This window comes from Cavia porcellus, unplaced genomic scaffold, assembly GCF_034190915.1.
Source record: "Cavia porcellus strain 051 isolate PalLab524CR breed Dunkin Hartley unplaced genomic scaffold, mCavPor4.1 scaffold_31, whole genome shotgun sequence".
NCBI lineage: Eukaryota > Metazoa > Chordata > Mammalia > Rodentia > Caviidae > Cavia > Cavia porcellus.
In genome coordinates this window covers 8,324,437-8,336,513 of record NW_026947514.1, presented here as the reverse complement: position 1 = coordinate 8,336,513, position 12,077 = coordinate 8,324,437, and the positions used below count along the sequence as shown (strand labels likewise).

The 12,077-nt window shown below is 53.8% G+C and overlaps 1 protein-coding gene and 1 long non-coding RNA gene across 2 annotated transcripts; one reads left to right on the top strand and one right to left on the bottom strand.

Annotated features, from left to right (window-relative positions):
• Positions 1-2,657: 2,657 nt before the first annotated feature.
• Positions 2,658-5,816, bottom strand: LOC134474208 (uncharacterized). Its single transcript, XR_010044875.1, has 3 exons — positions 5,711-5,816; positions 4,918-5,030; positions 2,658-4,700 (listed from the first exon to the last, which is right to left on the bottom strand). It is a non-coding gene; the product is annotated as an uncharacterized LOC134474208 (long non-coding RNA).
• Positions 5,817-5,869: 53 nt separating this feature from the next.
• Positions 5,870-7,916, top strand: Gsc (goosecoid homeobox). Its single transcript, XM_063240937.1, has 3 exons — positions 5,870-6,357; positions 6,860-7,119; positions 7,395-7,916. The coding sequence occupies exons 1-3, from the start codon at positions 6,003-6,005 to the stop codon at positions 7,551-7,553; spliced, it is 774 nt and encodes a 257-aa protein (XP_063097007.1). The 5' UTR covers positions 5,870-6,002; the 3' UTR covers positions 7,554-7,916.
• Positions 7,917-12,077: the final 4,161 nt, after the last annotated feature.

Sequence of the window (12,077 nt, the reverse complement as noted above, 5' to 3'; positions counted from 1 at the left end):
TGAGGTACCTCCTCCGGTCTTTCCCAGCAAGTCTTGTTTTCTTAATTAGATTCTTCTCAGCAAGGGCTTCTTAAGAAAAAGGGCCTCACCGTGCACAAAGCTGGGGATCTACCCTGCTCTGTGGGCGTCCTCCCTCCTGTCCCGGCGTCCAGCAAGGTAGTGTCCTCCAGAAGGTCTGCACGGGGCTGATGCACACAGAGAGGCCTGGAAGAGATCCCAGGAAGGAGCGATGCCTGCCGCGCCTTGTGCCTGGCTCGCAGGAAGCCGATGTGTGGTCCTGTCTCACACTCTAAGGGACAGCCCTGTCCCCTCTGTGCGGGTGCCCAATCCACATTCCGATGCTTATTTACAGGATGGAGATGTGTTCGCAACAAATGGGTTTATGCAGAGTTATACGTTTCAGAACCTGAGCAGCCCAGAGAGGGCTCTGAACTGTCCCGGGTCCCACCTCCATGGCTGCCAGCAACAGCCTTGGAGAAGAAAGCTTAGCGCCTCAGCTGTGTGGCTCACAGATGGAGGTTAGCATCTTAATGGGTTCTCCGACACGGGGCCATTTCGCTGGCACATCCTAAACAGATACCTTGATTTTTAACACCTATTTGTGTGTTGGACTGATTGGCTCTGCCTTAAAACAAGCGTTTAATGACATGCTAGTCAGTCCCGGCCCTGCCTAAGTGTCCCCTCAGATGCGCTGGCTTAAGAAGAAATGACAGAAATGTTCTTTAATAACTATGGTTTATCCATTTCTTTCAGATAGTAAGTGGCACGTTCTCACCTCATTTACAGCTTTTAATCCCAAATGGATATCGCTTTTGAAATATCCTCTTTTTTTTCTTTTCTTTTCTTTCTTTCTATTTTTTTTCTTTCCCTGAGGCTGCCACTTGAAAGTTGAAATCTAGCAAGAATGTAATGGTAGGTGCCAGCGTTCTGAATTACAGGGTGACTGCCCGGGTTGATCCTAAAAAGCAAGTGTCTTTTTTTATACCGCATAAAAGGCTGAAATGTTTACATATCAAAAGGCTATAGGCCAATTTCTGTCAAAATTACACATGAAGTTAAGCAGTACAAGCAATTTATTTAAACACTAGTCATTGTAGAAAAATTCAAAACCATATGCTCCTTTAGCAGTTTTTCACAAATGCATTTGACCCATGACTTGGCTAGACATACAAGCTTCATAATTTACTCTAAATTTCAAATCCCCTTGACGTTTAAATAAAAGATCTTCATTAATGAGGTTTACATGAATGAAAACTTTAGAAGCTGATATCGGTTAGCCAGGGTCTTCGGAACGGCAGAGCCCTCGCTCTAATTTTCAAATGACTGACTCTGCTAATCATTTCAAGAGAAAGTTTCTCTGAGAACAAATTACGGACGTTTGCATCCTGTGATTTGCAAAAGTAACAGCGTAGTCACTTTGGAACAAACTGGTAAATAACGCTGCTAAGAGCAGATTTCTGCAACCCGGAAAAACCGAAGTGCTCTCTCTGTTTCTTGTCTCTCTGTCTGTCTCTCTTTCCATTTTGAGGTCATTTTTTCCAAACACCCCCCTTTCCCCCTAGGGCTATGATGAGCATTGCTAAGACTTTAAGTTTGTCCTGAGGGGCTCTCGCGTTTTTACTTAGAATGTTGTAAAACTTCTAACAAAACGCAGCTAGTAAGTGTCCCACGTGAGGCTGGCCGCGGGGACCTAGGGCTTGGGGTTCTGTCCTTCGGTGCAGCGGAATGTGCGCCCCCGTCAGTTCCGGGACCCACTCTGCGGAGCAGAGCTACGGACGGCTTCCAAGCACTACTTATGAGACGGTCGAGAAGGGTTTTTTTTTTTTTTTTTTTTTTTTTTTTTCCCCCCTATTTGAAGCACAAACACAAACCACAAAAACCAATCTGCACGATACGAAAACTGCCCCGCGCGCTCCGGCAGTGCGCCCGCCGCGTGCGTCTGCGATTTGTACCGCACCCAGACGCGCGCCAGGTTTTTGCATGATACGAAAAATCCTACTTAAACGCGATTAGAAACTGTTCTGTGACCAAGCAAGAGACTGAAAGGATTAAGAAACGATTAGAAGTTAGAGCCGCATATGTACTTTTTTTTTTTCCTTTTTCCCCTCTGTCTCTCCCTGTCTCTGTCTCTTTTATACAGTTCTGGGGCTGGTATAAATAGTGTGGGGTCACCACTTTCTCTAAGATGAATATATCTTGGGGCAAGAGGAGACAACTCACACGCACACTTGGGTACTCTGTTTTAAATCAGAGAAGCAATTTAATCTACGCTCTTTGAGTCAATTTAGCGATGACCGAGACGCACAACGCAAACAAGCCTTCCAGAGATGTGACCGGCAAATAACACCTTCTGCATGTGGAATCCACTGATCTGTTCTTTAATATCTTAAAAATGAGGGCTATTACCGAGAGGGCGACTCCTCAACAAACACATTTTCATAGACTTCTGCGTGGTGATTGCTTTGTGTGAAATCGTGTTTGGGTGATAATAGGGAAAATCAGCGGCGTGTTTACTGCATTTCAACCTAGCTCCGCTGCCGCCGCCTCCGGACGCCGCAGGTCCTCCCATGCTGAGCGGTGCGTGCGGGCCGACAAACAATTGCTTAGCAACCTGAGGGGGACAATTTGCGTGCGTCGCATTTGTTATTCCAATTGCGCCAGGGCGAGACTGTGTAGCGCGTCTGTCCCTGGAACACTTGTGGGGGTCCGCTGCTGAAAAGGCTTAGCGGGGCGCAGAAACCTGGGCTGCTTTCCCCAGCTTCTGCGTCCCCAGAACAGCGTTTAGCCCACAGTTGGAGGTTGCAGAGGATGGGAGAGGTACCAATACACGTGGGGGGTGAGTTCCCTGGAGTGAGAAAAGTGTGTGGGGCTCCAGGTCCCCTGAACCCTTTCTGGAAAGTTCCCTCAGCAAGGAAAGAGCCAGCAGATTCCCTTTTTCTTATCTGGGACCTAGCTCTTCCACAGACCTTGCCCCAGGCTGGGGGCAGGGGTGGGGACCTCACCCTTCTTCCTCCTAAAATAAAGAACAAGAAAGGGCCCCCAGGTCCACCTGTAATCTAACTTGGCCTGCCGGTGACCGTCACTCTCACAGTATTAGGGCTGAAAGGGATCCGATGAAGGCCAGACTTGGTTCAATCTATTAAAATCTTGGAAACCCAGCCTGGTAGCCTTTGCCTGCAAATCCTAGCTCTCTGGGAGGCTGGGGCAGGAGGGCCACAAGTTAGGAGCCCAGCCTATAGACTTGGGGAAGACCCTGTGTCAAAAAATAAAAATGGGGCTGGGGATATACCTCATTGCAAAGGTCCCAAGTTCAATTGCCAAAAATAAATAAATAAAATCTTGAGGCCTTCAAATTTGCCTGATCAGTTTTCAGATCCGACACTCACAGGCATGCACAGCGTCTGTCCCTCCAGAGCCGCATGTACAGCGAGGCGGCTGCAGCAAAGAGACGCTGGCTACGGCTTTCATGGATCTGACGGTTAAGAACAATGTACCACAGGGAGGGTACACACAGCGCCGCGCGGGTGAGGATTTTTACATTTTTAAAATCTTGCAGGCCCTCTTTTGGGTCCAGGGCTGAGCACTCGGGCCAGTGTTGCTCTGAAGCACCCCTTGCAAAACTGGACAGATGGGGATGGCCCCAAACATCCCACAGCAGTTTGCCAGTTAACTTCAGACTCTGGCGAAAGTCTTACAAGATCCACTCTGAGCAGAGGGCAGCACACCCTGCCACCGTCACAAAGGCTGGCCGAGGTTCCAAGGCTTCAGTTCCCTTCCATCACTTGCCCAAGGACTGAAGCTGCGAAGGGCTGGCGGCCAGGACTGTGCCTTGCATCCCGGTGACTCCTAGGAGTCTGCAAAGGAGAAAAGTGCCTCCCTCCCTAGGTAGCAGGTCGAGAGGGGCACCCAGTTTTGCCACAGACCTGGCATCTCTGAAGGAGAGGGTTACACTCCCTTCTTGAGCAGTTTTTATTGTTTTGTGTTTTTAAGTCCAAACTGAGGCTCATCCCCATTGTGTCCTAATCGTTCCCTAACAGCCACGCGAGTTTGCATGGCTTAGAACCCAGTCTCCTAGGCTACAAATGACCGATCAGGTGGGCGTTTGGACCCAGAGGACCGAGTTAAGGCCTGCAAAAAATGCTGCTGCCCAGTTGCACCAGTGGTTCTGCGCACCCAGGCCGGAACCTGTGGCTCAAGTTCACTGTGTTCCTCTTTTCCCCAGCGCTGGGGAGGCTGCAGCACAAGCACCCCTGCTGCAGGGACTCTAGACAACTCTGCGGGCGCCCTGTGTGTGTGCGCGCGCTTATTAGCCAGAGAGAGAAGTCGGGAACACCAGGCAGGAGTGAAGGCGGCCTTCCTTGAGGAGCCCGAGGTGTCCCCCACGCCGGCCCTGCGCAGTCACTCTTCAGTCTCACTGCATGCTTCATCTGCTGGAGTGGCCAGAGCAGCCAGCGCAAAGCCAGCTGTGCCAGCTCGAGGACTTGTGCCTTGGCCAAGCACCTCGGGCGGCGGTGGGGGTGGGGAACTACTTTAGCTCGGTGTTGCCCGTCGCCTACCTTTTCTCGGGTGCGCAGCCGCCTGCACGCAGTGGTGGGTTCCCTGTCTCCTGCCGTGCTACCCCAAAGTCGCCGCAAATCACGGCGGTCACCTCTGGGGAGCACGGCCACCTTTGCCCGGGGCTCTGGGAGTCCAGCTGGGACCTGCCAGGGGGAAGGGCAACAACCCCAGTGAGGGAGCTTGACTGCCAGGGAGCAACTAGGACTGGCAGGGAGAAAAACGCCACAATCGATTGTTAGGGAAGGAGATAGAAAACCCCAAAGGCCGCCTCCAGATTGAAAACCAAAAACAGTTTGGGGGCGAACACCCACCCCGACCCGTTTCCAAAAATAATAATGAAAAAGAAGCACAAAAACCTACCGACACTCAAGGTGCTACGCTCGGTGGTGAATTCTAAAATAGTGGTTGAATTTGGTCTTCGTTGTATTAGGAACTAGGTAGGGACTGTATAGTAGTGTCCAGACCCTACGCGGCTGAAAAAAATGAAAAAGAAACAAAAAGAAAGAAAACATGTTTAAGAAACACGCGACACATCTCTTCGTTCCTTGTTTTAGCCTTTATGAATATTGGCTTTTGCAAAAACAAAAGGTTTGGGGTGGAGGTTTAAACAGTTCCATTCGGAAGAGAACTTCAACATTTAAAAAAAAAAAAACACCAGTGAAATTAGGCCGTGAGCGCACAGGCCCGGGAGAGAGCAGAATTTTGGATCCAGCTGGAGGGAGAATGTAACCACTCACGTTTTCTACAACAAAACAAATTCCTAAAGTGGGGGGAGCAATGCCAAAGTCAAATCGGCCACTATGCATCTGAGCTACAGGTAGAGGAAATCGCACCCAATAATAGGACCCAATCTGAGAAAAAACGGGGCGGAGAGGTCGGCGGTGGGAGTTGCTAATGCGGCCGCACAATGGAATTAATGAGATTAACCGGGGCAATTAGGCCGCCCGCCCAGCTCGGCCAGCCCGCGGCGGGGCGGCCGAATGGAAAAGATTAGGTTAATTTCATTAATTCTCAATCCACAATCTCTCTCCAGGCCCTGGAGCCCCCCTCTCCTTGGCACCTCTCCCCCCCCTCTAGCCTACCCCCCACCCCGCCCCCCACCCAAAGGAAAAGAAAGAGCCAAATCTGGTTCTGTTTGTCATCTGCATATTACCAGGAACTAAATCCAGGATGACGTCGACTCGGTATAAAACCAACAAGAGGTTCAGCTGGTCCGAGCTGCGTCCTCCCCGCGGGCCGAGTGCAGTGCGGCGCGGCGCGGCGCGGCGGCGAGGGGCGGGCGGAGGGCGAGCGGACGCAGGGGGCGGGGAGGGGCGCGGGCTGCGCTCGCCAGCGCGCTCTTTCGCTTTGGTCGCCGGCGGGAGGAGAGCGGGGCCCCCCCTCCACTTGGAAGCTTTTTCCTCGTCGCGTCCCCGCCGCCCCCCATCCCGGCGCGAGGCTCGGGGATGCCCGCCAGTATGTTCAGCATCGACAACATCCTGGCCGCCCGGCCGCGCTGCAAGGACTCGGTGCTGCCGGTGGCGCCCAGCGCGGCGGCCCCGGTCGTCTTCCCGGCCCTGCACGGGGACTCGCTCTACGGCGCCGGCGGCGGCAGCTCCTCGGACTACGGCGCCTTCTACCCGCGCCCCGTGGCCCCTGGCGGCGCGGGCCTCCCGGCCGCGGTCGGCGGCTCCCGCCTCGGCTACAACAACTACTTCTACGGGCAGCTGCACGTGCAGGCGGCGCCCGTGGGCCCGGCCTGCTGCGGGGCCGTGCCGCCGCTGGGCGCCCAGCAGTGCTCCTGCGTCCCGACGCCCCCAGGTAGGGCTGCGCGCGGGCCTCGGCCCCGGGCTTGGGTGGGCGCGGGCGCTAGCTGGGGTGGCCTTTAGTCACCTTGCGCGAACTTTTCTTCTCTTGCAAACGACTTACATTCCGCAGTGTGCGCTTTTTGTTTTGTTTTGTTGTGTTTTGCCAAACGGGTAGTGAGTTTGCGGTCGTCGTGCGGTGGCACTTTTAGGTAAATGTTAGCTACAACTAAGCTGCGCGGCGCCTGGGTTGCGTTTCCACCCACGCCCGGGCCCTCATTCAGAGCCTGCGTGGGGCGAGGAGTTCGGGAGCGCCCTAATCGGCTTTGCGCGTGTGCGGTGGACGCGCTTTGCATTTCTCTGCGCTCCTGATTCTCGTGCCCCCAGCCCCGGGTCCCAGCACCCTTGCAGATGATGTTTTAAGTGGGAGAGGGTCTCCTGGGGCTCGGAGGCGCGCGTCCGGCTGGGCGTACGTTGCTGAGGCTGGGCAGCTGACCGTGCGCCCCGTTCTGTCGCAGGCTACGAGGGTCCCGGCTCCGTGCTGGTGTCCCCGGTGCCGCACCAGATGCTGCCCTACATGAATGTGGGTACGCTGTCGCGCACCGAGCTGCAACTCCTCAACCAGCTGCACTGCCGGCGGAAGCGGCGGCACCGCACCATCTTCACCGACGAGCAGCTCGAAGCGCTGGAAAACCTCTTCCAGGAGACCAAGTACCCGGACGTGGGCACGCGCGAGCAGCTGGCCCGGAAGGTGCACCTCCGGGAGGAGAAAGTGGAGGTAGGCGCTGCGCGCAGCTGGGGGCGTCTGGCGCTCTTGCCCTGCAATCCGTGGATCGGAGCCCAGCCCAGTCGGCCAGGCCCTCTCTGCGCTCTAGAAACCCTCGCGGTGGCGGCCTGGAGAGCGCTTTAGGCCCAGGAAATGGAGTGTAAACGCGGAAGCGGGAGCGGGTGGCTCCTCTCTTTTGTTGGCGCGCTCCTCCCCCGGGTATCCTGGCGCTGGGAGAAGCGGCCTTTCCGATCTTTACTGTTGTTTTGTGCTCCCTCGCGCAATAGGTATGGTTTAAAAACCGCCGTGCCAAATGGAGGCGGCAGAAGCGGTCTTCCTCCGAGGAGTCAGAAAACGCGGAGAAGTGGAACAAGACTTCGTCCTCGAAGACGTCTCCCGAGAAGAGGGAAGAGGAAGGTAAAAGCGATTTGGACTCGGACAGCTGACGGCCGCGAGCTGCGGCACTTGGCTGGCTCAAGGACTTGCACAGACAGACGATGCTACTTTCTTGCACACGCGCTGCCTTGCGGGGAGGGGTCGAGAAAGAGGAACAGGAACTGTAAATAGTGTACAGAGCCGGGTCGGCACCTGGGGCACCTGGGGACGGGTGCTGGGCTCGCAGCCCAGGGCCGAGGCCTGGCTTCCCACCGTAGTATTTAAAGTTAAGTTAACGGTGACAGTACAATAAAGTGACGGCGATGTAGACGGGCCGGTTTCTGTATTTCCTACCCCAGCACCATCTGCCGAAGTTCCAGACTCAAGAAGAGAGCTGATGAGTTTTAGAGCTGGGGCGCCGGGGCGCCAGGGTGCCAGGGAGGAACTGAACAACTTTGAGCCATTAGAAAAGAAAAAGAAAAACCGCTTGAACCCCGCCGGTGGGTGGCCTGGTTTAGATCTCTAGGAAGGGCTTAACCATTGTCCCTGCATGGGGCAGACCAGGGTCTTTCTCTCCAGAGCCCTTGGCAGGTCCGGTGAGTCCTCAGACTTAGGGTGTTGGGGGCATGGGTGCAGTCAGACGCTGGGTACTGGGTGCTGACTGCCTGGAGTTTTCCTTGCTTTTCACAGCTGCCCCTCCCAGTGCAGCAACCTCCATCCCTAGGCCTGGTCCACACTGTGCAGAAGGGTAATCAGAGCTGTGACCCCAGTGCCCGCCCCCGCCCCCAGGGACATGGGATCTGGTGGGCCACTGTGTTGCCTGGGCATCTAGGGCAGAGGCTGAGCGAGGCCTCCCCCAGCGCTGGGTCATCCTTGTCTAAGAGCTGTCGCACCAGGGAAGCCAACCAAGGTGGAGGTGGCAGAATCATTCCCGATGCTCACAGGATCAGCTAGCTTCCTGCTGCACCAGCTCTCCAGGAACTCTCCCAAGCCTGTGTCTCTGAAAGGCCAGGACGGCCTGAGCCCCTGCACCAGTGAAGATATAGAGGAGGCCATTCAGTGGTGTCAGGGACGCCAAAGCCTAATAGGTTGGATGCTTTCTCTGTGCTCTGAGCCCATTTATCCAAGAGGAAGTGCCTGCTGGTGAGTCTGCCTGGTGCTTACCAAGGAACTTGGACTCCCAGGCAGGTGAAGTGACACACAGAAAGTGTGGCGTGACTCCCAGACCTGCCTTTTGCATAAGGAAGTGTCCCTACTACGAAAGGGCAGGTTTAGAAGGGTTCAGAGGGGAGACCTCAAAAGGCAGGGTGACCTTTGCTCCCAGCCACTCATATCTGCTGTGACCCTTGCTTTCCACAACTGTGAACTGAGCCTGGTGATGGAATCTGCCTCCCGGGAGTGTGGCTTCTTTGTTTTCTTCAAAAGTCATGAGCCAGTACTTGATCCATGATGTACTCAATCTAAACTCCAAAATGGGGAACACAGTCAACAATTTACAGATGAGGAAATTAAAGGTTCGGAAACATTAAATACTTTAGCAATACATAGCCCATAAGAAATAAAGAGGGACCGGGGTTTAGCTCAGTGGCACAAGCACCTGCCTGGCAAGCATAAGGTCGTGAGTTCGATACCAACAAAAGAGGGGGGGCAGTGGTCTTGGTCCAGGGAATCTTGTACTGTAATTGGGAATGTTTGCACCGATAGCATTTCCTCTGAAAACCAATTGCAGGTGAATCAATAGCTGCCCTTCTTAGACACCTGACTTGCAGGTGAGGCAGGGGCAGGCAACACCACTGCTTACTGGCTGGTGTCCTGTGTCCCATAGAGCCCACAGCCACCCATAGTGTTCTGGTACAAGACAGTGTGGCCTCATCTGCCCCAAGAGACCTCTGTTGTACCTATTTCTATACTCCCGTGTGTGTGTGTGTGTGTGTGTGTGTGTGTGTGTGTGTGTGTGTTTCCTTGGGGGTGTTTTGCTCCTTTGTAGATGCACTACAAAGGAAACTCTCCTTGTAAAGAAAATCTGAACTGGGCCTGGTGGTGCAGGCCTGTAACCCAGCCTTCCAGGAAGCTGAGGCAGAAGGATCTCAAGTGCAGGCCCAGCTTGGGCAATTTGGAGACAATGAGACCCTCTGTCTTGAAATTAAAAGTAGATTGGGGATGTGACTCAGTGCGAAGGGTTCAATCCCTAGTACTAAGAAAGTAAAAATAGTAACCTGCATGTATCTGGTGTGGGAAGGTGTCTTGGGCAAGATAGGGAGAGGGAAGGCAAGTGGCTGTTGAGCAGCTGGAGGAAAGCTGGGGTGAGTAGGGGAAGGGGGGTGAGAGCCCTAGAGCTGCTCCTGGCTTGCCCAGTGTAGCACAGCACCAGCCGGCAGGAGATCGGTCACTTGGTGTTCATGTCCCCATGAACGGAGTCCCCTCCATGGTGCTCCTGGAAGGGCCTGGCTTGCGGGAAATAAGCGTAATGTCTGGAGCGAAAAGAGAAATGTCAGCACGCTTGTCTAATTATAGTCCTCCCACTCGCCATAGTCCTCCACTCGCCCGCTTTCTGCACGTCCCCAGCAGCTGTGGGGCACAAACCTCTGTCTTAGCCCTGCTCTGGGTGTTTCTCAGGGCTTGGTGGGGTCATGCAGCAGAGGTCCTGGGCCTTGTAATTTTCTCCAGTAGGAATTCGGCTCATGCCCTTGGAAAGTGCTTCGTAGATGTGGGCAAGGTGTAAACCTGGTGACTCGCCCCCCCACTTCCGGTTTGTGTAGCAGCCCCTGTCCTGAAGGTCTTGTACCCATTTCATAGTTAAGGAAACAGACACGAAGGGTCAGTATGGAGACTGTGATCTGTGGGGCACAGGGCCCTTCTGCCTCCGAGAACCTTCATGTTTCTTTGAGTGATGGCAGAATCCTGCACACAGGGTTATCACCAGCAACTGACTGCTTAGAGCTGGATATAGCTGTCCCCAGGGAACATGAGAATTAATCTGCTACAAAATACAGACTCTGGCCGGGTGTGTAGCTCCGTGGCACAGGTTGCACAGGTCCTGAGTTCGATTCCCAGTACCAAAAAAAAAAAAAAAAAATGCAGGCTGTAGGAAGATAACAAGTGACAGGTCAGGTGTAGACCCTCCCAGACCTCAGCAGGCTCCCCACTGAGCTTGAGGGTTGGGGTGATGGCTTCCAGGTGGCCATTGTCACCTGGGCCCAGGAGGGCCTTGTGGAGGTGGCTGAAAATATAAGCAAGGAATGGTGCAGAGAGAGAAGGAGGCTCCTGTGGCTCTCTCCGGGAGGGCGTCTCACAGTTCTTAGCAGCTGGTGGGCATGGGCTGGGGGAGAGATTTGGAAACAGCCACAAAGTTGTGTCTTATTGACATTTTAACTTTAAGAAAACATTTCCTTTTATCTTCTCTTGACGTCTGAACTGGGACCCAAGGTTTAACCCTTCCGCGCAGCCTGTTTTAATTTGTGTGTGTTTGAGAAGGCAGCAGGAAGATGCTTCTGACATTGCAGGGGGTGGCAGCTGGGGCCAGAGCAGAGAGGTGACCCTGGAGCTTGGTTTCTAATCTGCATAACAGTTAAAGTGATTCAGGTAAAACAGTTTAGGCACATGGAGATCCCTTCTTGGGCTGGCCTTCTGTTAGCCCGAGTTCTGGACCTCCAGTCCCCAGATACATTCATCTTTGTGTGTCACACACCTCCACAGGTGGAACAGAGGTTCATCCATAGCGCCCCCTCTGCAGAGATGCAGTTCCATCCGAGGGCAGGGCAGGGCAGGGCAGGTGTTGGCCAGTGATTTTAAAATCACTGGTCCAAGCTTTTGTTCTGATGGGGCCACATCCTGTCCCAGGAACCATCGCAGGTTAAGCTTCGTGTTTGTCTCAGGTTCCTCCCTCACCTCACCTGCAGATAACTGAGGAAACCAGGGGAGTGTCTGGCACTTGTTAATCACAGCTTTGAATCAGCTGGATAATGCCCTAGCTAACTGGGTTGGAATTAGGAATTAGGGAATGCCCCTTGGCTTTTAATTGTTGTTGGTTTAATAGCTTAGTGACCCTGGTGATGACAGCTTGGCCTGGCCCGGAGCACAATCGGGCAGAAAGAAGAGCTGCAGGTCTGTAAGGTTTATCGTGGAGATGGGCGCTTGCAGTGGGGTTTGGATTCCACTTCCAGGCTTTGTGAAATGATCTTCAAATTTTTCAGAAGTAAATGGGAGCTTTCCAGCAGCTGGTGCTTGGTCCCTAGAAAGCTCTGCAAAACGTGAAGTAGGCGACCAGGTCCTTTGGCCATGAGGGACTGCCACTCATGAGAGGGGTGTGGGGCAGCTCACAGCCTGTCCCTTGAGTCCTGTGACAAGTGGAAGCCCTTGCTTATTGAGGCTTGGATATAAGTTTGGGACAGATAAAGAGCCATTGTCTCTGCAGCAGGGTGAGTGGCCCACCGTGGGGCAAGCAGGGTGAGTGTGGTGGGATTCGGAAGTGGGTCTGTAATTTTTGGGTCCCTTGCGCTTTTGTCTATTTCCCGGTGTCCAGCTCTGGGAAGTGTCTGTTCCTCCCTCCAGCCAAGCTGATTTATAGAAGCTGTGATTAGTGGGATAATTTTAGC